We start from the raw sequence: 25,982 nt of genomic DNA, 5'->3' as shown, positions 1-25,982 counted from the left end.
CATCGAATTTGGTAAAATACAATTGAACACTGAATATCGGATTAAAATATAAAAATATCGATCTTGAAATTGTAAAATGATTTTATTGCGACATAAGAATAAAATAACCTCTAGATAACCCTTTTTTATAGTTATAGTGCAAATAAATATTTAGGTTACATTGTTAGACGATTACTCTTATTCATTACATACAGAAGGTTCACACTTTTCGAATAAAACTTTTCTACTTAAGTATAATTTGAGTTATTCTTGAGAGGATTAGTCAGATGGAAAAATTCCTGAAACATTGTTTTTTACTGAAAGTTAGCGTCTTTCGAGTTAAGGAAATACTGAAAAAAAAATACAAAACAATGAAAAGTTCTACCTATTAAAAAAATGATTTGCTAGCTATTACCAATTAAAACGTGATTACAGTAGGAGGGCTGTGCGCCCAACTAAAATTTAAATCCTACAAGTATATTACAGATACGTCAGTCAGCGGGCAGCAGATTACAGAATTTTACGATTACACGTTTTAAGTATCTCCTATCTAAATTCAAGTCGATATACTATCGCTCTTCCTTCCCCACCAAACTCCTCGTCTCATTAACTATACAATATAATTATTAAATACATCTTCAAAACAGTAAAATCAAAATTTACTTGTTCGATTTCATGACATGATACAACTAATATACACCATCAATAAACACCTTTCGTGTGCCAGCCAAGTGCACGATTGCGAAATGCATTTTATATTATAATTTGCCTGCATCTTGCAATTCATAATATATTCAAATGGAAAGTTATTAATTATAAATTAAGGAATGAAACATTAAATCAGCGTTATTAAAGAAATGTTGGTAAGTCATGTTTGGTTTATGCTACAAATTGTAAACCTTATCAAACTAGAAGTTAATTATTTCCCAGCTAAGGTAGGTAAATGTAAACGATGCCTTATATACTAGACTGGCGACGGCTAGATTTAGTCAATGAACATAAATTAACATAATCCAGAACAAAGAAAACTACATAAATTTACACAAAAACTAAGCCACTATAGAGCAGACACTACCTAGTTTCAATGTCTCTGCCTAAATGTAGGTTTTCTTGCTTGCCCTGGTGATATAATATCAGAGAATGCCCTAATACTTTACGCTAACACTTCACTCTACGGCAATAGTTCTCATCACAGGTCTTAAAATACTAATCTTCCAATCAAAGCTCGTACAATCTTTACCACTTTAGACAAATACTATATTTATCATAATGTTACCTTCTTATCGTCAAGGGAAATTCGATTTAAATGATATTCTACTATTAATATTAAAAAGGAAAATATAATTGTCGGGTATTACAGTCGGTCAATGAGCGGCAAGCCCCTTTTAAAACCTTTTTATAATGAGAACGGCAATGGCTTCCCACAGTTAAAATATTATTAATGTTAGAGCCATTGCACATCGCATTTTTTAAGCGATGACAAATTACAGCAAGTGTCTTCCATTACTCAAAATTCAAACACATCGAGATTAGACATGGAGTCAACATTATTAGAACTTGGGGAAAGCGATTACTTACTTACTATTTTGCCTAATTATCATCCAGTATCAAATTTCAAACAATAGGCAAGTGTTCGAATGGTACCGAAAGAGTCTATAATTTGAAATTTGATACTACTGGATGATAATTAGGCAAAATTCATATAATATGTAAGTATGCATTTCTTCCCCTATTATGTTCTTACTACAAATCAGGGCAATTGTTGGATAATTATCCAGTTACACCACCCTAAAACATACCAAAAATAACTTGGTAATGACCACATATTTAAAAGCGGTACTATGCTCAGCGGCACAAAATTTGGCCCACCCTTCGTACAAAATTACCGATTCTGCATACATTTGAGGGCCAGATTTTTTGCCGCTCAGTTTATATTCTATTTGTTCTAACATGATTCTAACTGGCAAAATTGACCTCCAATGGACAGAGCCATATTTTTCTAAAAAACCAACCAACCAACCAACATGATTCAAATGACAGATGCCAAACTGACGGACCTAGAGTCCCTCCTACTGTTACGCAAACTATCGATACTTTTGCATGTACCCAGTGCTAAAAGTGGCAATAGCATTATTTGTTGGTTTAAACGTTACGCTATCGAACTGAAAGTCTTATTTAAATTTTAAAATATAATTTATTCAACACTTGGAGTGTGACTTTCCGACTCTGACGAACAATATTGCAAATTAATAATAAGTTCGTTTATTTATCGCTTTTATTTTACCGATAACCCTCACCTCTAGCAATTGCGGCCTATTCACACAACATTGTAAGAGCGTTCATTAAAAAAAGTAAGTTAATATAACACAGTGTCTACGCAGTAACTTAACAATTTGTTAGCAAATTTGAGTTCAAATATTCGAACAAGCAGCAGTTTTAATGTGATTTCATTTTTTGACGCATTATATCTCTGTTAAAAAAGTTAAAAATTTGTTACCGCCTCACAAAGTTACATAATCATCTTAGAACAAATAGAATATAAAGCCGTATTACTTACTTTAAGCACTTTAAGGTATTCCCGACCATCTCTGTAAGTATAACATGTAAATGGAAGGTCGTACTACTTTTCGATCAGTATTCGATCTACTGTGACATTTGACAATTCACGTAAATCCGCAGCAATGACTGATTTATCAAAATGTCAGATTTATTCCTCATACTAATTGAAAAAGAAAATATTCAATTACATACAGGAAGTAAGACGCAAATAAAGTCAACAGAAAAAAAAGAAGACAATTACAGTAGGATAGCATTGAGTGCCATTTTGATATAGTCATCGTCACGTGGTTGTCACAAACGTTCGTTTTGTCTTTTATTCTATACATCTTCACCTAATTTTTAAATTCTTTACAAATAATGAGTTATTCCAACTCAAAACCGAACTCGGTATCCCTTACATGAATAGAATAAATTATTTTGTTTGACATAATACAGTCCACATTTTATGTCAAATCAAGTTCAACTATTAACTATAGGTGTATAGTATATCCTCCGTATGATTTAATAATGTTAATGTATTTTTAACAGCAAACAAATATGATAAATTAGTTGACAGCTTTTTATACAATTAAAAAGTTTGACAAGGAACTGTTCTGAAATACACAGAAATCAAAGTATAACAGATGTAAAATTAGATTGCAATTAATTTTAGTTTGATTTAGCTAAAAAGTATAACGCGTGATAGTTTACGATGGTTTTCACCTTTACGTCAGGTACGATGAAATTTTTAGTTATGGAGCCTTCTGGCGCATAAAATAACGTAGTTGGAATTGTCACTTTTGTTTTTGTTCTACGTTCAATATTTAATATAATAACTTTAGAAAAAAGTATCCGGGATAGTGTTGTGAAAAACGCTCATTTCGAGGCATAAAGACTCGAACCCTAAAGACTCGAGGCTTAACGACTCAAAGCCCGCAAAGACGGTTTATTGCATCCATACGCATAAAATAAGTCAATTTACTTCTCAAATATAGTCGAGTCTTTAAGACTCTGGAGTCTTAAGGGTTCGAGTCTTTAAGCCTCGAAATGAGCATTATCCACAACTCTAACCCGGGACCAATCAACTTCAAAATATTGTCGCCTATTTCGGTACACCAGATTATTCCGATTACCGAGCTATGTGAGAATTCAAACATTTTAGTTTTACGTCTGTTTCATCAGGCTTAAGATTTTGGAGAAACCCAACCCCATACGTTAAAAGAAATGAATGTTATGTGTAGTAATTTTAGATGTAAACACATACTTGGTAAAGTACAACCACGTGAAGTAGCCGCGTCTTGAATAGACTAAATCTATGTTAGTTGATGTAAGTCAATTACATTGCCTGCCTGCCACGGTTGCTCTTCAAAAACAATTAAGAGTCAAATGGACTAGTTTATACTGATAGTGACAGTTCATATTTAATGTCAGCCCTGCCGATGCCTTCTTAACAACGCTCAATCCGGTGAGCTGGGCGCTTTACAAAAATTACAATATATAGGTGGTGAAGCCACTAGTCAATAGCGATATGCCTTGTCAATTAATACCAGTATATCCGATTGTATACATAATTTAAACAAGTACTTACATTGATACGGATACTGGCTCTACACTACGAAGTGCAAAATTCAAACTTCGTATCTTGCCGTCCCGCTGACGCTAATATTATTTAATACGAGATTGAGACGGACGATACGATACGAACTTCGATTTTCGAATTTCGTAGTAGCCCCCCTGGCCGATAGGTATTTTCTGTCGTACGTTCGTGGAGCCACCGTCTGGCTGTCACGGTTTACGTGGAGAGGTAGAGACGGTGGTAATCGTTGGCGCCAAACGCGGCGTTGCACTTAGGACACTTGCGCTGGCGCGTCTCGTAACGTGTGCGCAGACAGTCCCAACAGAACACGTGGAAGCATTTCGTGAGCACCGCGTCTTTGCGCTTCACCTGGAAAACGTAAACTCGCGTGAGTAAGGGTGGAAGCGACACTACCCTAAAGTGACAAGGCATTGTATTAGGGAGATAATATTTAAAACTAAAATAGATAGCTTCACACGAATTTGCTAGTGAGTGGAGTTCAAGGTAGCTATTACCAAAGCGCTGTGAATTTGAAAGAATGAAACGAAAAGTAGTAAAAAAATACAATCAAGGGACTTTCATCTTCGTTTCTCTAAAGCAATGAACTACCACACCCGTATGCCAGAAGCCACACAAAATGGCTGACTGACACGAAAATTAAAAATACTTGTATTTATTGTTACCATCGAGATTTCGTATTAATTATTCATACTAATTGTAAACATAGGTGTTAAAGTGTGTAACTTTTTGTACCCCTCCCATTTAGGGCCAAACGCATATGTATCATTTGACGCCACTAATTTACGGAGACCAATGCCAACAATACTCTTCGAGAGGAAGCCGAAACATGATGTAGCTAAACAAGAATATGTATATGGAAATTTTAATTGTATTTTTTTATAATTCTTTATTTATTGTAATCAATATCAATACTGGCTTTTTGTGGCTTTTGATTATGTATGTTAGTCTGTAAGGTTTTTATTGTATGGGCCAAGTTTTCTGAAAATAAATAAATTGAATTAAATTAAACAAAGCCCTCTTGTTCTAAGAGGAGGCCTGTGCCCAGCAGTGGGACCTATATAGGCTGGGATGATGATGATGATGAAACAAAGCTACATAGCCACTTCTTGTTATGTACTTCACAGTTTGTGTATTTTTGACATTTACCTTAGCAATGAACAGTTTTTTTTTTTATATATATATATTTCGATTGCCTTTCGTAACTGCTTTAGTGCAAAAAATACAATTACCTTGCAGGAAGGACACGTGAGCGTCTCCTTGTATTCCCTTATCTCTTCGAGCAACACCTCGTCCATACTGCTGCCGGCCTGCTCCATCTTCTTCATGCGCTCAGCCTTTCGCCGCAACACGGCCAGCTCTTCCTGCCAACCGACAACACCGTTTAAGATCTCTGTTTAAGACCCATTACAACGTATCATACCATGACCGTAACAGCAACGTGTAAGGCAAAAATATATTCTTTGTATAGAAAAGTAAATCAATAAAAATAAATAAATATCATCGGACATTTGACACCAATTGACCTAGTCCCAAACTAAGCAAAGCTTGTACTATGGATACTAGGCAACGGATAAACATACTTATATAGATAAATACATACTTAAATACATATTAAACATCCAAGACCCGAGAACAAACATTCGTGTTATGCACACAAATATCTGCCCCGGCCGGGATTCGAACCCAGGACCTCAAACTTCGTAGTCAGGTTCTCTAACCACTTAGCCATCCGGTCGTCCCCAAAGTATGAGACTATGGCCACTAGCACGTTCCCTAACCAACCGTCGCCGTCGCGTGTCATGTATGCGTTTGACATTCCGTTCTTGACACGCTCCTCATGGCATGCTATACCTTTAAACAACGTTCCGTACACATTTGTAGATATCTATGAATTAGTTTTTAATAATCGACTTTTCTATACAAAAAATAATAGATGCTACGGGTGACCAGCGGGCTGGCAGCTATTTTGGGCAAAGGATCAGCCTCGCGATCCAACGTGGCAATGCTGCCAGCCTTCTGGGCACAATGAGCAGCGACGGTGATCTGGGGGGGGGGGAGGGTTTGTTTTAATTTTAATTTTTGTATATATTTCTTTTTTTTTTTTATTTAAATCATTTTATGTTATTGTTAGAAAGTTATATTTAATAAAGAAAATATCTGTTATGTTACAAAAATAATAAAATGAATTGGTATTTTTTTCTAGACAGTCCCAATTGGACCCGTTATACTTACGTGAAGTCTTTTTGTCTTGTACGCTTCGGCTTCTAACGCGCTCGTCTTTTCTGCGACCACTTGTTGCGCTTCCTTCATTTGTGCATGGTATTTTTCTGTAATGAACAAATAAAAATAAATGTAGTTTCAAGTCAATACGACCACTATTCCTAGTTATTCCAGATTTCCAGCTATCTACATACCAGATTTCATCCAAATCCGTCCAGCCGTTTTAGCGTGAAGGACACACACACACACACACACACACAAACTTATAACCCTTACCGAGATGCAACTTGAGGTCAGCGGCGGACTGCGCCGACTCGATAGCCTTCCGCTTGTGCATCTCCATGGCCTGTTGCCGCAGTAACAGTTCTTTCTCGACGGCGGACAGCGTGGTCTGTAAGAGACGCTCCTTCTCCTCCAGCCGGCGCGCCACCGCGCCCATCGAGTCTATCTGCTGGTCCCGCGTTACCACCTGAGGACAGAGCTTTCGGTAATTCGCAACAATCTAGATACGAAGATAAGTTTAAACCTCGTGCGGCCCAAGTGTGCAATAGAATGTACACAATAAGTTAAAATAAATTAAAGACCTATGACAGTGTAACAAAGTAAAAATTATTTTGTTTCTCTATTGTTTTACACCATGCCAGATTGACTTTATTCCTGAAACAAATAGCCTCAAATTGCTTTGACATTATTTCTTTTATTTATATGGTGGGCCTCAGAAGGATAAATTAAAACCAAACCACGGAAAAAATCCGCTCCGTCTAGCACGAGAGGACATAATTTTAGCTCCTTAAATATTTACTAAAACCAAATTATTTAACTTCCACTTTTCACTTTGCATACAGAACGCAAATAAGATTTTGTAAAAAAGAAAAACATTTAGCTTTTTTTGTAGAATTTACTTTTTATTGACTGTACTTGCATTGTCATCCGATCTACATGTGTATACCAAAAAAATCAAGTCAGTCAACCATTGGAACTGGTTACATCCACGTCAGTTAGATTTTCAAAAAATACCGGATACATATTTCTTCTTTACACGACCAAACAAAAAAATACCAAGATAAAGCGCGTCATAGTTGGTGCCCGTAACATCACAACTAAGTAAAAGAAGAAGACAAGTATACTAACATCTTATTATTTTTTTTGTTTGATCGACGGATCCGGCATACTAATCATATTGTTTAATGCAAAGAAAATTTTAAACTAGGTGGATAGAGATAACATTACCTTCTCCTGTAGTAGCTGCTTTTCCTCTCGCAGCAGTTTGTGCAGCGAGTTGGCCTTTATACGCTCAGACATGAGTTTGAAGTTAGCGTCGTCCTTCTCTCGCAGCTGCTGGATGAGGCGGGAGTTCTGCTCTTGCATGTCTTCGAACGCCTGCCCCGTCACCTCCATTTCATTTAAGAGCGCTTCTTCCTCCTGGAAACATATCAGTATATAAAGGAAAGTAGGAACTTGCCTGACGAGGTGGTTTGCAAACCGAGCACAGCGAGTCTTGCAAAGTTTTTCGAAAAAGTTTTTCGTGATTAAGTACTGACACGAATAAAACTTATTTAATAGAATAAACAAAATGACGTTTACATAAAAAATATTCGATCACGCATTATAAACCGATTTTACCGTCTTATTCGTACGCACTGCGATGAAGAACAGGGGTATATTTAGTAACTTTAAGAGTAAAAATAAGTAAATAATATAAACTACGATGAATTTTATAGCAGCGTTTTTACTTTCTTTCTAGTAGGTGATGCCTGAAAAAGGGTTAAAACTGTTACAGATTTTGTGATCAGTGTGTTACTAACCTGTGAGCCCGCAAAGGGTCTAGAGAAGGCATGCAGCGGGTCGGCATTGGGCCGCGCGCATGACAGCTGTTTCTGCAGCTCGTATTTCTGCTCTTCCAACTGTTTGATTTTTCGCAGCGCGTCTTCGTCGGCTAGCCGTCGCTCGCGTTTGCTTTCCTGAGGAATTTAGAAAAAGAAAACATTATTTCAGAAGTAAATACAAGATAATTTCATGCAGTTCAAGTTCAGTTTCAAGCAGTGCTGTGTCACAAAACATGTCACGTCCCTAATGAGTGTAGTGCCATAGGTTGGGGTTACCTTGAAGCTTTTGCTGTGGCACTATGCTCTGGCTCTAAAGCTCAGTTTGGACCTGCAAGAAAAATCGTACAAGTCGCATTACAATGCGAGGCCGTAAAGCCATTGAGTTTGCAGTGGTCAAGCGCCGCAATGTAATGCAAATTGCACGATTTTTCTTGCAAGTCTAAACTGGGCTTAAGGACTTTTGCGATTTGCCTAATGTGGCATAAGATACCTGCTTCCATATAAACCCTAAGAAATGTTCACGGCTGTGGACGAAAAAGCACTTCTGTGATAGTTAAAACCGCCTGCCACAGGCGTAGTATCGTATCACGGGAGTTTTTATTTCAGTCTGTGGAGGGAATGTCCGTGAAAGTGTTAAGACAGGTCGTCAGCTGACCTGCATCATCTTGGCCTTCTGTCGGTGGTCGTCGAGCTCCTGGCGCGCCTTGCGCTCGGCCGCCATTAATTGCACCTTATCTCGCTGTTCCTTACTAACGCCCTTGTACATGTCTAGTAGAAGCTTCAGCTCCTTCTGCTCGTTCACAGCTTTTCTGGAATATTACATACACTCAAGTAAGTTTCCAGCTCTGTACATCGCATCCCGCCCCCTCTTTTACTCCAAAAAATTTACCGTAGACCGTGACTAAACAGTCAGGAACACTTCAAATGTCTAACGCACTCGGGATCACAATCGTTTTCACCACTTTTTTCTGTCAGACGGTTTAAGACGAGGACAGATGGAGACAGTGAATGCAATCGCGAACGTCACAATACGGCCTCAGCTTTAAAAACAATCTTTACCCTCATCTCAAAAATTATGATCACGCCAACTAAAACACTACAAGAAGGTCCATATCGGCTCGCATAATTGTTGAAAGTCCTGATGTAATGTTTGTCATAATTCTTTTTCTCAGAATCCATTCAATGTTCAGAATTTTTAATGCTGAGTCAACGGCTGTTTCACTTTTGCGGGGACACAAAACCGTGTATTTACATTTTTGTATTACCTTTTTGTTAGCTGTTTATTGTTTTGTTTTTGTTGTATTTGTGAATCTTTGTGAATGTGAATAAATGTCTTCTTTCTTTATAATATAAAACAAACCATTGTTAATTTTCAGAAAAAAAATACTTGCATTGCATTATGACTTGCGAAAATTATGCGACTGGATACGCATCGACTAAAAGAATATGAAAGAGTCACATGTCTTCAGACGCGCATTAAATGCTAAAAGGCCATCGGCGTGAGAGTAGAGCCCCATTTAGACTGTGCGAGAACTTGGATGCAAGTTTCACTACATTGCGGTATTTGTTTAAATCAATTGAATTCATTGCCCCGCAATAGTCCGCAATGCAACGCAACTCGCACGCAAGCTCTTGCATCGTTTAAATGGAGCTTAAAGGTCACAGTTCATTACAGCTACTCGGCACCCAGCGCCGCCTCGCCTCGAGCGGTTCGTATTCTTCATATGCATTTGTATGGGCATGCGCTCACTACATCAACTCCGTAGCGTCACCGGATCGCCTCACTACTGGCGAGGTTGCCACGCGCGGACGGCGAGTGGACCACTCGGTGACAGCCCGCTGCTCGCCGCCATAGTTACAACTAGGAAATTCGTGGATCACGCGAGGGCCACTCGTTGTCAACGCGGCATCCACCCGTGGACCATCGGGTGCCGGGTGGCTCTAATGAGCTTGTGACCTTAACATCGGGCCGCGACATCGGTACTGACTTGAGTTGCTGCTTGAGCTCCTTGATAGCCTGGTCCTGTTCCTGCAGTTTCCGGCTGTGGTCTTTGGCGGCGAGCGCCTTGGCGTCCGCGCCGGCCGCCGCGCCCGCCCCCGCCCCCGCGCCCGCGCCCGCGCCCGCCCCCGCGCCGCTCGCACCCTCCTCGCCCTGCAATAACAATATCAAAACACATCTTTAGCAAGTGGTTTATGAAGCATTTCTAGGTCATGTCATAATAAAGCTCCAGCTTTGCTTTATTGGGAGTTGAGTATGCAATATGTGAGGACCGCATTGTGTAAATAGTTTTGAATTCGGAGGAGCTTGCAAATTAGACTACGTCATCCATACCTTTGTATTGATCCTTATACAAATAAATCATTTCCTATTCAAGACTGTTTCAATACCTGTAGATTTTTTGCCTTATATCAGAAATACAGATATACATATACATTATATCTATAGTTTCCCAAATCTATGATAGATTATAATAAATATTCTTTGATGTCACACAAAGAATGCTCTTAAAGTATTGCTTGAATTAAAAATTGTACTTAGTACAATTCAAGCAATACTTTAAGAGCATTTTTTGTGTGACATCAAAGAATATTTAATACTTGTTAGTACTTAAACAGTATATATTAAAATAATCTACCGTAGATTTGGGATTATATATATATATATATATACAGTCAGTCAAAAGACATTATGAATTTAAAAAAAAAATATCTATCTAAACAAAAAAAATCCTCTACGTCGACGCGCCTCAGCTTCGCGCGGGTCGGGTGTAGTTTTGGAAAATGGATCTGAAAAATGTGTGTGAAATGTCCTTGATTAGAGACCTTTTTATTGAAAATTTTGCTTGTGCGAAGCCGCCATCTTTACTTATATAGATAGAAAATAACTACATTGTTTTCGATTCTAGTGAGTAACTTGAATTCTAGTGAGTATTTGTAGATACAGAAAAAAAAATACGCTAAGTAATACCTCAGGGTCTGGCTCCTCCTTCTTGACAGCGAGCGGTTTCTCGTCGGGCGCGTCTCCCCCCGCGGTCGCGCCGCGTCCCCCCGCCTCCTCCAACTCCTTACGAACCTACAAATACCAAATACGTAAATAATGAAAAAATTGCCTTACTACTTTAGAAAATTTGAATAACTGATAGAGAACTGATATAGACCTGTAATGGTGTTAGTCCACACACAGATACGCATAGCGGTCAAACAACGCTCAACGTTTTTATGTCAGTTAATATATACACCTTACACCCCCCCTCCCCCACCCCCCTCCTACAGCATTATTAACGCACTCTCAAACACAATAGTAAAATGTCACTCACTTTATTTAATTCTTGACTAGTATCCTTATATTTCCTTTTGTACCTATGCACCTCTCCTTTCAACTGTTGGTTGTGATTCTGCAGCGACGTAATCAGGTGCCTCATTTCCCTGTTGATCGGTCCTGTCTGCTCGTTTGCTGCCAAGTTCTGCTCAAATTCAATACGCAACATTTCATATTCCTTCCGCAGCTGTCCTAGAACGTCTTCCAGTTGGATCATTTCTGCTCGGAGAGCTTTTTGTCGAGCTAGTTCTTCACTCTGAAAAGATAATATAGATGTAAGCATAGATAGATGCCTGTTATGGTAGTCCCCTTCAGTCTATAAGGCCTATTTTTATATTTTTTATTCTTAAAAAAATATTTCGTATTTAAAAGAAAATTTTGTAAGGATCATAACTTATTACGAAACAATTAACGCTGCAAACATTAAACACTAAAAGGAGTAGGTACGAAGTTTCGTTAAAAGAACACATATTTTACACTTGAAGTATAGGTAGAGAGTCATTCACGATGACGCGTGCCGTGGTTCATATTACAATGTCATTAATGTCTAATTTTGTCAAAATCACGCGTCTTCGTGGATGGCACTAGGTATATTGGCTTCCATACTGTGCCCGGATGCAAAAATATTGATATTGTCACTTTTCCTTCCTCATTGCAAAAGCACACAGACTAAAAAAAAATTAAAAATACACCTTTTCCAAACTCGAAGTACCTGTTTGTTACGGTAAGTCAACTATAAAGATATCAGCGGAAAGATTCTCAAATACCAAAATAACTAGGTGTTGAATAGGTGCTTTCCTCATTGAACCATCTACTAATCTCACCTCCATCATCTCGATCTGTCGCATGTGTAAATTCTTGGCATTCTGCAACTGCAAGCGGGTGTCATCAAGTGCAGTTTTCATCTGCATGGACTCGTTGTAGAGAACCGAGAACTGGCTCTGCAGGCACTTGTACTCCGTCGTCTCCACAATCACTGATTCCGGCAGCTGCCGGATCTGATAACACCAGTAATGTCAAGGGCCAGTTTCATGTTTGTAATACATAGGTAGCTATATGACTGTGAACATGATTGTGAGCAGTGTATGTTTACAATCTTGCGATATAGATTATAATTTAACGGCGTTCAATCAAACATACATTTTCAAGGAATAGATTATAGAGCCTTTGCACATTGCGTTGTTTAAACGCACCATCAACGCGCGTTGACAGCGCGTTTTTCTTTCCATAGAGTAGCCATACAACTCATGCGTATCGCGTTTGTATCGATAAAAACTCGCGTCGACAGTGCGTTTCAAAACCGCAGTATGCAATGGCGCTCAGAAGAATGCCTATCTGCCGGCAGCCAGAAAACAAAAGCAACTCACATCCATCTTCAACTTCTCAACCTCCTTGAGAGCGTCGCGGTGTTGCCTGTGCAAGCGGTCCAACTCCGCCAGCCTGTTATTGGCCAGCTCCCTCTGCTCCTCTAACTCCGCCGCGATGTCTTCGAGCTTGGCAGCCGCGACGGCGGAGTGCGCCGGCACCGCGGCCACGGCCGACGTGGTGGCACCAGACTGGTGGTAACTCTTTAATTTCTCTATAGCCTCCGCTAAGTGGTTTTCCAGCTTGTCGTTGCGAGATCGGACCTGTGGAATATTTTGGAATATTATGCTATACCATGGATCTGTATTTAAGTGGAAAATAGCACCAACCTTTTTTGTTATAACTTTTCCGAACCGGGTTTGCCTAAAGAAATCTGTTTTAAAAATTGCCACATTTATTTAACAGAAGCGATAATGTGAATATGAGTAATTTCAATAACGCCGATAAAATGGAGACATTTTCGTTTGAAATGTATCATGAATAGTATCGCTAAAAGCCTACTTGGAAAATTCGATACAAAATACTAAATTGTTAGAAAAATATTACTTTTTTTTTCGTAACGGCTATAGAACCTTTATCTTGGGCGTGTCTGACACGCTCTTAGCTCATAGTGTCCAGTGGAAAAGAGGGGACTGCGAAGAACATGCGCGCGAATGCGAACATGGTTTTCCTGTACCCTGTACCTTGAGCAGCTCGTACTGCAGATCGTCGATCTGATTCTTGAGCTCGGCGTTCTCCGTGTCGCGGCTGTTGACGGCGTCCTGCAGCTGCGCGCCGCGCAGCGTGATGGCGTGGTGTTTGTCGTGCAGGGCGGTGCACAGCGCCTGCAGCCGCCGGCTCTCCGCGGTCACCTCGGCGTTGGTCGCGCGGACCACTTCGTCCAGCGACGGCGCCGGCAGACCCTCTAACACACGATAATAATACGGTAATTGGCACTATAAAACAACAATTTATTAAATCGAATCCAATATCTTTATTTAATTATTAATTTGGTGCAAAGGCTCTCCATAGCTATCCAACGTGGAAATGTCGCAAGCGTTAAGTTGCGGACATACTATTTAATTCCCGACGCCATGCCACGCGTGCCAATACTAATCAGCGGAGCTACTACGAAATTCTAAAATCGAAGTTCGTGTCGTTCCATTCCTTTGACACTTATATTATTTTATACGAGAGTGGGAGGGACGGTACGATATACGAACTTCGATTTTCGAATTTCGGAGTAGGCCCTCAGGCATGGGCCTATATTTATTATGGTCAGGTGCAGATAGAAACATGCCTGCATGCATGTGTCGAACGTAGTAGCGTGGCATCCCGTTTTATTCGTATTTTTACTCCTTTATGGGCACTTTTGCGCCGGGAATGGCAAGGGGCAGATTATTTGACTAGATTACTTCTGTCATAGTTGCTTATTTTTAAAAATTAACTTTTTACCAGAAACTTACCACCTAAAAAACTATAAACTAAAAACCCCCCTCCTTGTACCCGACTCAAAGGTGCCCATCACCCCAGCATTTATCAAATTATATATTATACTAGCTTTTGCCCGCGACTCCGCCCGCGTGGTATTCGGATATCGCGCGCTGTTCCCTCGGGAACTGTGCATTTTTCCGGGATAAAAACTGTAACTCACGGGCCCATAAACTATCTTTATGCAAAAAATCACGTCAATCCGTCGCTCCGTTACGGCGTGAAAGACGGACAAACACACAAACATACAAACACACTTTCGCATTTATAATATTAGTAGTATGGATTAGTGTTGACCCGCGGCTTCGCACGCGTGAACCATTAGATACAGCAGTTGAATTGAAATTCTAGATTTTATTAAATTCCCCTAACATTTTTTTTAATTGCATTTAAGATTTTATCCCGATCCCATGGGAATATCGGAATATAAAGGCACCTATGTGTTATTACAGATTTTCACCTATCTACATACCGTAAAGTTGGGGTACTTTGACCCATTGGAGGGTTACTTTGCCCCATATGAAAACCACATAAAAACGTGATTGATTAATTAACACCAACCACATGGCAAAGAGCCATATTCTCAAAGCAATAATAAAGCCAGGACCGAGGTAATGCCAACGGCCAAAGTTACCCTTCAGGGCAAAAGTACCATGACCTTACGGAACCAAATTCCTCCAGCAGTTTTAGCATGAAGAACAAACAAGGACTAAGAAACGCACACACCTACTCACAAACTTTCACATTCATAATGTTAGTAAGATTTATTACCTGATAATCGTCCACATTATCAAATCATCAGCCTTATTTTACAATTAATCTATATTAATAATTTCGTCCAGGGGTACGGTAGACTCGAACGAAATGCACATCAAATTGAAGAGCGTAAAAAATTAGTCGATCCGAGTCGACAACATATATCCGCAAAATTCGGATTATGGAGAATTTCGTTAAATTCTAATGGCACTGACAAACAAACCGCAGTCGCCATCTTGGGTAGTTAATAAACGTTCCGTTTCATACTAGCTAGCTCTTAGATACGGCTCGCCTTCAACACATCGCGTGCGTCACGCCAAAAAAGTATCCATTACAAAGAACTGTGACTCATGTGACTGTGTAAAACGAAACGTCTTGCCGGAAAACTTGAATGGATCTTATCAAAACTCAAAACTATCACCAACTACCTTCAACTATAACTATCTTCAGTTGTTGACGTTTGTTCCGAGTCGACAACTTGTAGGTAGAAAATTCGGATTTAGCGAGTATTTTCAATAAAAAATGGAATAAATTACTGAGTATATATAATGGCGTTGCGAAGTAAACATGTCAAAGTCATCACATCAAAGTGGCGTGAGTGTCACGTCATCACGTGTCACAGGTTTGCATTTCGTTCTCCATTGTGACCTTTTAAGGGCCCCACACACGGTACGATTCGTCGATTTTCATCAGATCGATCGTACAGACGGATCGTACCTTATATGGGGCCCTTTAGGTCTAATTTCTTTGATTATGAGACAGACATACGTAGTCGGTCCCAAAGTTCTGTCACTGGCACATTATTTTTAAATTTAAAATATGATTTTAAGAAAATTTGATTGAATTCCATTTTTGAATGTTTGTCAATTATTTTAAAACAATAAACAGTCATTCGCTGCAATTTCTCACGATGGAGTGGACGTTGAAAGAAAACCGAATAGCTGTTTTAGCATTGCACCGCTGTGGGCACTCGCCAAGTACCATTTTCAAGTTGCTCAAAAATGTAAATATAACGCTTAGGTTTGTGTACCGTACGATTGATAGGTACAATGAAGTCTCCAGTGTTGAGGACAAGAAAAGAATTGGCTGGCCTCGCTCCGTACGAACACCAGCAGTGATCAAAGCGATCAAGGCACGCATAGCAAGAAATCCTGTCCGAAAACAGAAGTTGATGGCTTTGCAGATGGGTGTCAGTAGAAAAACCGTCAAAAAGGTTTTAAACGAAAATCTTAGTCTGCGAGCATACAAAAAATAGAGTGGGCACTTACTTAATGCCCGTCTAAAAACAATAAGGTTTAAAAGATCCCGGAAGTTGTTAAAGCGGTACGCGAAAAATCGACACCGTGATATCCTCTTTACAGACTAAAAGATTTTCGATATTGAAGAGAAGTACAATAAACATAATAATAGTGTACGCTAGGAGCTCTAAAGAGTATTCTCTGATCTTATTACGGGCCAACTGAGGTTCATTTTTGCGAAAAAGGGGTCAAAATCAGTGCTAAAGTGTACCAAGAGACGGTTTTGGATAAGCATGTCAAAGATCTGCCCAACACGCTATTTTCAGGTCATAATTTTGTGTTCCAGCAGGATTCTGCGCCAGCACACAAAGCCAAGACCACTCAAGCCTGGTTTGGCCGTCAAAAAATCGACTTTATAAGACACGAAGATTGGCCTTCCTCCAGTCCGAACCTTAATCCTCTGGACTTTAAAATTTGGCAGGTCTTAGAGGGAAGGTCTGTGCTAAACCCCATAAAAATTTGGAGAGCCTGAAGTCATCTTTAAGAAAAGCAGTCGCTGAAATAGACATGAAAATGGTGCGTGCTGCGATAGACGACTGGCTGCGCCGATTAAGGGCCTGTATTAAAAACAAAGGAAGTCATTTTGAATAATTTTAAGTACTTAAATTTATTTTTTTATTAAATGTACTTTAAATTGGTATATAATTTATTAAAAACTGATTGGTACTTTTGTTTTTATCATTATTTTCATTTGTGACAGAAGTTTGGGACTGACTACGTAGTTATTTGGGCAAATAAGATTTAGGAGAAATATCTACTGGTGAAATACCGATACGTAGGTTAGCCGTTAAAGTGTTTGTGATAATAATTAAGGCTGGGAATATACGTCAGATTTTTCTATAAGTACGACAGTCTTTACTGGCAAAACAATTTTTCAAACATATTATTATGAGTCTACATTTTACCCGAGCGAAGCCGGGTTTTCATCTAGTTTTCAATAAAAAATGGAATAAATTACCTACTGAGTATATATAATGGCGTTGCGAAGTAAACATGTCAAAGTCATCACATCAAAGTGGCGTGAGTGTCACGTCATCACGTGTCACAGGTTTGCATTTCGTTCTCCATTGTGACCTTTTAAGGGCCCCACACACGGTACGATTCGTCGATTTTCATCAGATCGATCGTACAGACGGATCGTACCTTATATGGGGCCCTTTAGGTCTAATTTCTTTATTATGAGACAGACATACGTAGTCGGTCCCAAAGTTCTGTCACTGGCACATTATTTTTAAATTTAAAACATGATTTTAAGAAAATTTGATTGAATTCCATTTTTGAATGTTTGTCAATTATTTTAAAACAATAAACAGTCATTCGCTGCAATTTCTCACGATGGAGTGGACGTTGAAAGAAAACCGAATAGCTGTTTTAGCATTGCACCGCTGTGGGCACTCGCCAAGTACCATTTTCAAGTTGCTCAAAAATGTAAATATAACGCTTAGGTTGGTGTACCGTACGATTGACAGGTACAATGAAGTCTCCAGTGTTGAGGACAAGAAAAGAATTGGCCGGCCTCGCTCCGTACAAATACCAGCAGTGATCAAAGCGATCAAGGCACGCATAGCAAGAAATCCTGTCCGAAAACAGAAGTTGATGGCTTTGCAGATGGGTGTCAGTAGAAAAACCGTCAAAAAGGTTTTAAACGAAGATCTTAGTCTGCGAGCATACAAAAAATAGAGTGGGCACTAACTTAATGCCCGTCTAAAAACAATAAGGTTTAAAAGATCCCGGAAGTTGTTAAAGCGGTACGCGAAAAATCGACACCGTGATATCCTCTTTACAGACGAAAAGATTTTCGATATTGAAGAGAAGTACAATAAACATAATGATAGAGTGTACGCTAGGAGCTCTGAAGAGTATTCTCTGATCTTATTACGGGCCAACTGAGGTTCATTTTTGCGAAAAAGGGGTCAAAATCAGTGCGAAAGTGTACCAAGAGACGGTTTTGGATAAGCATGTCAAAGATCTGCCCAACACGCTATTTTCAGGTCATAATTTTGTGTTCCAGCAGGATTCTGCGCCAGCACACAAAGCCAAGACCACTCAAGCCTGGTTTGGCCGTCAAAAAATCGACTTTATAAGACACGAAGATTGGCCTTCCTCCAGTCCGAACCTTAATCCTCTGGACTTTAAAATTTGGCAGGTCTTAGAGGGGAAGGTCTGTGCTAAACCCCATAAAAATTTGGAGAGCCTGAAGTCATCTTTAAGAAAAGCAGTCGCTGAAATAGACATGAAAATGGTGCGTGCTGCGATAGACGACTGGCTGCGCCGATTAAGGGCCTGTATTAAAAACAAAGGAAGTCATTTTGAATAATTTTAAGTACTTAAATTAAGCTGTTTTAGCATTGCACCGCTGTGGGCACTCGCCAAGTACCATTTTCAAGTTGCTCAAAAATGTAAATATAACGCTTAGGTTTGTGTACCGTACGATTGACAGGTACAATGAAGTCTCCAGTGTTGAGGACAAGAAAAGAATTGGCCGGCCTCGCTCCGTACAAATACCAGCAGTGATCAAAGCGATCAAGGCACGCATAGCAAGAAATCCTGTCCGAAAACAGAAGTTGATGGCTTTGCAGATGGGTGTCAGTAGAAAAACCGTCAAAAAGGTTTTAAACGAAGATCTTAGTCTGCGAGCATACAAAAAATAGAGTGGGCACTAACTTAATGCCCGTCTAAAAACAATAAGGTTTAAAAGATCCCGGAAGTTGTTAAAGCGGTACGCGAAAAATCGACACCGTGATATCCTCTTTACAGACGAAAAGATTTTCGATATTGAAGAGAAGTACAATAAACATAATGATAGAGTGTACGCTAGGAGCTCTGAAGAGTATTCTCTGATCTTATTACGGGCCAACTGAGGTTCATTTTTGCGAAAAAGGGGTCAAAATCAGTGCGAAAGTGTACCAAGAGACGGTTTTGGATAAGCATGTCAAAGATCTGCCCAACACGCTATTTTCAGGTCATAATTTTGTGTTCCAGCAGGATTCTGCGCCAGCACACAAAGCCAAGACCACTCAAGCCTGGTTTGGCCGTCAAAAAATCGACTTTATAAGACACGAAGATTGGCCTTCCTCCAGTCCGAACCTTAATCCTCTGGACTTTAAAATTTGGCAGGTCTTAGAGGGGAAGGTCTGTGCTAAACCCCATAAAAATTTGGAGAGCCTGAAGTCATCTTTAAGAAAAGCAGTCGCTGAAATAGACATGAAAATGGTGCGTGCTGCGATAGACGACTGGCTGCGCCGATTAAGGGCCTGTATTAAAAACAAAGGAAGTCATTTTGAATAATTTTAAGTACTTAAATTTATTTTTTATTAAATGTACTTTAAATTGGTATATAATTTATTAAAAACTGATTGGTACTTTTGTTTCTATCATTATTTTCATTTGTGACAGAACTTTGGGACTGACTACGTAGTTATTTGGGCAAATAAGATTTAGGAGAAATATCTACTGGTGAAATACCGATACGTAGGTTAGCCGTTAAAGTGTTTGTGATAATAATTAAGGCTGGGAATATACGTCAGATTTTTCGATAAGTACGACAGTCTTTACTGGCAAAAAATTTTTCAAACATATTATTATGAGTCTACATTTTACCCGAGCGAAGCCGGGTTTTCATCTAGTATTATTATTATTTTCTTATTGCTAACAATATCTCTCATAGGAGGTAAAATATCGCAAGTGCTTTTTAAATAATGTTTAAACTATGACATGGATAAGAATTTACGTACTATGTGGCATGTATTGAGGATGACTGCTTTCTGTAAGAGTGTGTAAATAATGAACATGAAAATAGAGACCTCACCTTCACCTTCACCTTTGATAGCCCTCCATATCTTGTCATTCCGCTGCTGCAACCGATCAAATGCCTGCAACACTTTGGCCACAGCGCGCTTGCTGACTTGCACTCTGTTAGCCAGCTGCGCGTCCAGTTCCTCCTTATCCCATGTCGATAACTGCATGAGGAACGACGTTGTAGCTTCATTCTCATCTGTAATACACAATTATTTATAAATTTGTTACGTGAAATAATTACTATACACCATGTTTTTTTTTACTATCGTTAACTTTTGGAGAACATTCAACAGGTCAAATTATATTTTCTCCAAGACACTAGTGGCCTAATTAATAATAATAATAATATTTTTTTATTTCAGATAATTTTTACAGTCATCTATATAAGTATTTTGGGTGTGTACATTAAATGCTTAAATTCTATGTTAGTAAAGACTTACAAAGATAACTATAACTATTAGCTAGTGGCACCTATAGCCTTCCTCACCATATGCCATACGAGGCATAAAAAATATAAGAATAAAGATAATTAATTAGGCACAGTAAAACAGTGGAAAGGTTTAAATACAAAGATAATAATGCTCAATGCCCATACATCATTTTTTTGTGAATTAACCTGTTGATTTGTTCAATCCGGAAGTTTCTGAATTATTAAAATAAAATTCCACAGTTCGCACTCCACGCATTCCAAGTGAAAATCACGAAATCTGTCAGGGTTGAGGAAAACACTGATTACTGCATTTGACTACTAGCAATGTTACAAGCCGTTGTGCCGGTAGAGCCGTTAGCCGTGTGGTGTCGGTAGAGAATTAGCCGTGTGGTGTCGGTAGAGAATTGCACCACCCCCTCTCTTCCCGTGGGTGTCGTAAGAGGCGACTAAGGGATAAGCCGGAGGATGGGCAGCAGCGTCGTCCGCGAACTATCGGATATAACTGCGGTCGCCAACCCGCCTGCCAAGCGTGGCGACTAAGGCATTTTCCCCTCAAGGTACAATATATAAAATTAATGAAAATGAACCCACGAAATCAGCCCAGACCCCTAGTCCCCGGCGGCCCTGCTATTCCTGGCTCCGGTAGCGGCCATGGTAACGGCGGGGCAGGGGGTGCTATAGTTAATCACCGGCAGAGGCCCGGCTACCAAAAACGACAACCTTTACATACGGATCTGAGACGTGGGCGCTAACGATGGGCCTCATGAGAAAACTCAAAGTCACTCAGAGGGCTATGGAGAGGGCTATGCTCGGGGTTTCTCTGCGGGATAGAATAAGAAATGATGATATCCGCAGTAGAACTAAGGTTACCGACATAGCCCGAAGAATTGCGAAACTAAAGTGGCAGTGGGCGGGGCATCATGCGCAAGCGGTGCACATCCCTAGTGCGGAGGGTGGAGGGGAGCGCTAACGGCATCCTGAGGGCATTCGCAGATAGGTTTGATTGTCAGTATCTGAATCATTGTCATATAATTCATATACTGACAAACAAGCCTATGTACTAGTAAAAGTGATGAACTATTTTCTTTATTTTATTTTTCTTTATTTGTTTGTTTCACTAACACTACGGTAAGCATCGTACATTTAACTAACACCATGTACTTACCTAACATATTTATAAGTAATACTAACAACTGATGGATCCTAGTTATCTGAATAAATAAATTTTATTATTATTATTATTATTGCTCGCAGGACTGATGGCCGATGGGGTCAGAAGGTTCTCGAATGGCGTCCGCGGACCGGGAGACGAGCTGTCGGTAGGCCTCCAACAAGATGGAGCGACGACTTGGTTAAGATCGCGGGATCGCGGTGGATGCAGAAAGCACAAGACCGGTCTGAGTGGAGAGCCTTGGGGGAGGCCTATGTCCAGCAGTGGACGTCTTTCGGCTGACATGATGATGATGATGATGAATGTTACAAGTATAGGTGTATTTAGAGTGAGTTACCATAACCAATGTCAAATCAGCAGTTAAATCCTTTTGACTAAATGCCAATTTCATATTAGTTATACTTCTTTTTTTCCTGTTTTTGTTGAGGCTTTGAACACTCCAGGTGCTCATGTCAGCCTCATGGGTGCTCGCTCATTTTCCCTACGCAAGGGACATATTAAAAAAGTGGTATATGCAAATGGCTTTGTCAGATGCTGGCTCTGAGAGCCAACAATTGACCTGGCCATTGTGCATGGGGCCCAAACCCCCAAGAACTCTTCTCCTTAAGTCTAAGTTCCGAGCACATTCCAACAACAAATGGGACAAGCCTTCTTCTACCTTCTGGCAAATCTCACACAGAGGTGATGGTTTAACACTCATCATGTGTAAGAATTTGATTGTTGGGATGTGTCTGGAATGTACCCTGAAAGCAGATACTAACACTTTTTCACAAGGGAATAGAATAGAATAGAAATAATTTATTTGCAAGAATATGGTTAGTTACAGGATACGGGATAGTTAGGTTATGGGACGGGATGGTTATAGTTACATACCTACATTATAATAAGTTGGCCCAACTCACGTTAAATTTGGAAGTTTGCACTAACATAATATGAAGGGTCCACAGAAAGAACATGTCTAGTTACTTTTTTTTTAAATTGAGATTTTAATCTCAAAATGTAGATCTCGCAAAGATGACTTACCAGTTACCATTGAATAATCTGAAAACAATATAAACTACATTTTTTTAACTTTTAAAGAAATTGTAACCATAGTAATTGTTCATGATGAATAACTTTCAAACCACTATAATTAAAAAAGTTGCTTAGGTGACCAGATATGTTCTTTCCGTGGACGCTTCATTAGACATAAACCTACACTACTGTGCGAGATCTGCCGGAACCTAGAAGACTTTTCCCATTTGTTGTTGGAATGTGATTGGTCTGAATTTAAACTTGTAAAGAAGAGCTTTGAGGGGTTTGGGTTCCATGCACAACTGCCAAGTCGAATGTTGGCTCTGAAGCCAACATCTGATAAAGCCTGTATTTACCACTTCTTTGATCTGTCTCTTATGTAGGAAACTGAACAAACATCCATGAAGTTGACATGATCACCTGGAGTGTTCAAAGCCTTAATATTTTTTTTTTCTTAGCCTATATTTGTGTTCCACTGCAGAGCAACGGTCTCTCCTCTTGACCTCCACATGGGAACTAAGTGAGTGGTCAGATGTAGATGTGGAGGTCAACAAAAATAAGAACAAAAGAAATACATATATAAACATAAATTATAACATAGCAATCGCATTGGTGTGCATTGGGTCCATTACAGGGTAGGCAGTTGATAGTTTGGGCCATAGCAGCACACCCTAGTGCTGGCAACCCTGCTGCCTACTCAATGACATGCCATAGAGCAATCTCAAGGCTTAATCTGTTACTAAGGACTCACTTTTGTTCTCAGACTCATCAGCAGTCTCAGCATCAAATCTCTGCAGCAGCACCCTAATATCTTCATTCAGCAAATTCCAGTAGCGATTGACAACACACAACACGGCATCATCCTGAGTCTGGCGCTTCTCTAGCTGCTCAATCCTTGCCCGCAACTCCGCTTCACACCTATGGCGTTGTTCTATTCTCTGGGGATATAAAATTTAGTTTTAACACATCTTCTATAAACAAGACAAATAATGCACAGCCTATATAAACCACTGTAGCCTGGACTTGAAATTTGACAGACATATTTTCTTAAGGATCATAGAAGTGTAGATAAGAAGCCATTTTTCTAAATTTATTCTCTTTTTGTTTATCAAGGGCAAAACCATAATAAAGTTTAATGAATTACTGAGACTAAATAAGATTTAAGAAATAAGGATTTTAACATTGAACAGTGAACAAATTGGAACTAGCAGTCATATTAGTGGTAGATATCTTGATGTTCATAGCCTAAATTGAATAGAGATTTTGTCTTTGACTTTATCAAAGTCTATGTCATGGAATTAGGGTCTCTGTTCATACTATAATATACACTATCTATCATACTATATTTCAGTCAATAGTACTGTAAATTAAAAAAATAAAATAGTATGAAATATAGCATACTTTCATCTATAATTAAATTATTATGCTTTTTATATTATAAATATGAATAAAATACATCCAAAGGCTAAAAGGAATAGCAAATACACACAGAAAACCAAATGTGTAAGTAGGTACTAGTATTACTATTGTTCTTTCTGAAATTTACCAATACTACTATTTAAAAGCCTAAGGCTACCGAGCCGAGGGCTACTTCGACACCAAACAAGCTCTAAAGTGGTTGAGGAGAGGTTCACATCACATTGGTGCAGAATAAAAGCAAGGCTCGCAAGAAACCTTGCAAGAGTCAGTGTGGCTGTCAGGGTGTTAGTGTGGCAGTGTGGTCTCTAAGGTATTTATTGAATGGGCCAAGTTGCCCGAAATAAATGAATTTATTATTATTATTATTACTATTTTCAAGTATTTTACTTTTTTTTTTTAACTATTTAATTTAAAAAGTAAAGTGGCAAGCCTACATACCTACCTAGTGTTATTTTTGTTACCTTTTAGACATTTAGACAGGACAACCAGATGGCGAAGTAGTTAGAGAACCTGACTATGAAGCTTGAGGTCCCGGGTTTGATTCCCGGCCGGGACAGATAATTGTATGAATAATACAAATGCTTGTTTTTGGGTCTTGTATGTAAATATATTATGTATATATTTATCTATATCAGTACCTACGTTTATCCATTGCCTAGTATCAATAGTACAAGCTTTGCTTAGTTTGGGACTAGGTCAATTGGTGTAAAGTGTCCCATGATATTTGATATTTGTTTCATGGACTCAAAATTATTTCAAATGTTTAAAGCTACTTAGGTTAAGAAAACAAGCCTGTTTAGACACTTGGCGATACGTTATTTTTAATTGATGTTCAATGTTGTGAGACAATACTCAAACAAGATGGACAATACCATTTGTGTCAATGATCTTGTATAGGTCTACATTGTTTGAGGTTGTATAGGTATTTTTAAAGAATAACCATAGTACAACATAATGCCCATACGGATGCCCATGCACATGTGACAAAGTAGGTGCCACAAACAGGATATTGTGTAGCTTAGCATAAAAACCATGTTTTATAATTGAGTATAAAACATAAGTTTCTATTCATTCTATCATAAACTTTTGGATTTGTCATTTCATTACATTACAACAACTGTTACTTAGAACAACAATCTCAAACAGCTGATTGTGACATTCTTACAAACGATTAGTAAACAGCTACCTATTTTTAAACATAATGAATGTCCATTTAATCGTATGATTACCTGGGCCAACTTTTTATTCTGGAACTGAAGGACTTTAATGTCCATTTCCTCCAGAGTGGATACTGGCCCGATAAGGTGCGGTTCAAAGTGAACCTTCTTGATCGGAGGCTGATTGCTGCCATTGCCCCCATCATCTGCTCCGCGCTTAGACATCCTACACAGAAAACATAATGAAATTATCCTAACAAAATTGTTTAATTACGAAAAGTTTAGCATCAAACTATTGATTTGTGCTATCCGACCAAATTATGGTTGCAACTATTCCTTCTAAACGATAGAAAGCTACACGTAAACGTAATTTGACCGGGTTATGCATACCTGCTTGTCAATATTGACGTCCGGAATATTAAATTTTTAATTGGAAAGTTCTATATTGCAAAATGCTAAAAGTGGAATAATAACTGAAAAACTAATCATCGTGAATAATAATGTTGATTATGTTTATTTCAAGTACAAAAGTCTATATTTCCATCAGCAGCCACCTCTCGCCCAAACGAAGACGTTTATAGAATGTTGCCAGTAAAAAAAAAAAATTAAGTCTAACACGAGGTTC

At 39.0% G+C, this 25,982-nt stretch overlaps 1 protein-coding gene across 1 annotated transcript; it reads right to left on the bottom strand.

Annotated features, from left to right (window-relative positions):
• Positions 1-63: 63 nt before the first annotated feature.
• Bre1 (E3 ubiquitin-protein ligase Bre1) lies at positions 64-25,949 on the bottom strand. Its single transcript, XM_074087580.1, has 17 exons — positions 25,748-25,949; positions 25,430-25,583; positions 23,533-23,719; positions 20,177-20,362; positions 13,528-13,748; positions 12,847-13,107; positions 12,304-12,477; positions 11,478-11,735; positions 11,129-11,233; positions 10,149-10,312; positions 8,816-8,969; positions 8,140-8,295; positions 7,565-7,756; positions 6,611-6,803; positions 6,347-6,441; positions 5,344-5,475; positions 64-4,462 (listed from the first exon to the last, which is right to left on the bottom strand). Exons 2-17 carry the CDS (start codon positions 25,580-25,582, stop codon positions 4,310-4,312), a joined length of 2,784 nt encoding a protein of 927 aa, XP_073943681.1. The 5' UTR covers position 25,583; positions 25,748-25,949; the 3' UTR covers positions 64-4,309.
• Between the last annotated feature and the right edge of the window lie 33 nt (positions 25,950-25,982).

Source organism: Choristoneura fumiferana, chromosome 5, assembly GCF_025370935.1.
Source record: "Choristoneura fumiferana chromosome 5, NRCan_CFum_1, whole genome shotgun sequence".
In the NCBI taxonomy this organism is placed as follows: Eukaryota; Metazoa; Arthropoda; class Insecta; order Lepidoptera; family Tortricidae; genus Choristoneura; species Choristoneura fumiferana.
The sequence above is the reverse complement of the archived record's forward strand: the minus strand, read 5'-3'. Positions and strand labels throughout refer to the sequence as shown.

What these genes read in the sequence shown, in the direction of transcription:
- Bre1 (XM_074087580.1), bottom strand. Translation starts at nt 25,582, where the DNA reads ATGTCTAAGCGCGGAGCAGATGATGGGGGCAATGGCAGCAATCAGCCT. An exon ending in AGAAGGCCAAGATGATGCAG is followed by an intron (nt 8,296 to 8,815) that starts GTCAGCTGACGA and finishes TAAATTCCTCAG; the next exon opens with GAAAGCAAACGCGAGCGACG. An exon ending in TCACGTGTCCTTCCTGCAAG is followed by an intron (nt 4,463 to 5,343) that starts GTAATTGTATTT and finishes TACGTTTTCCAG; the next exon opens with GTGAAGCGCAAAGACGCGGT.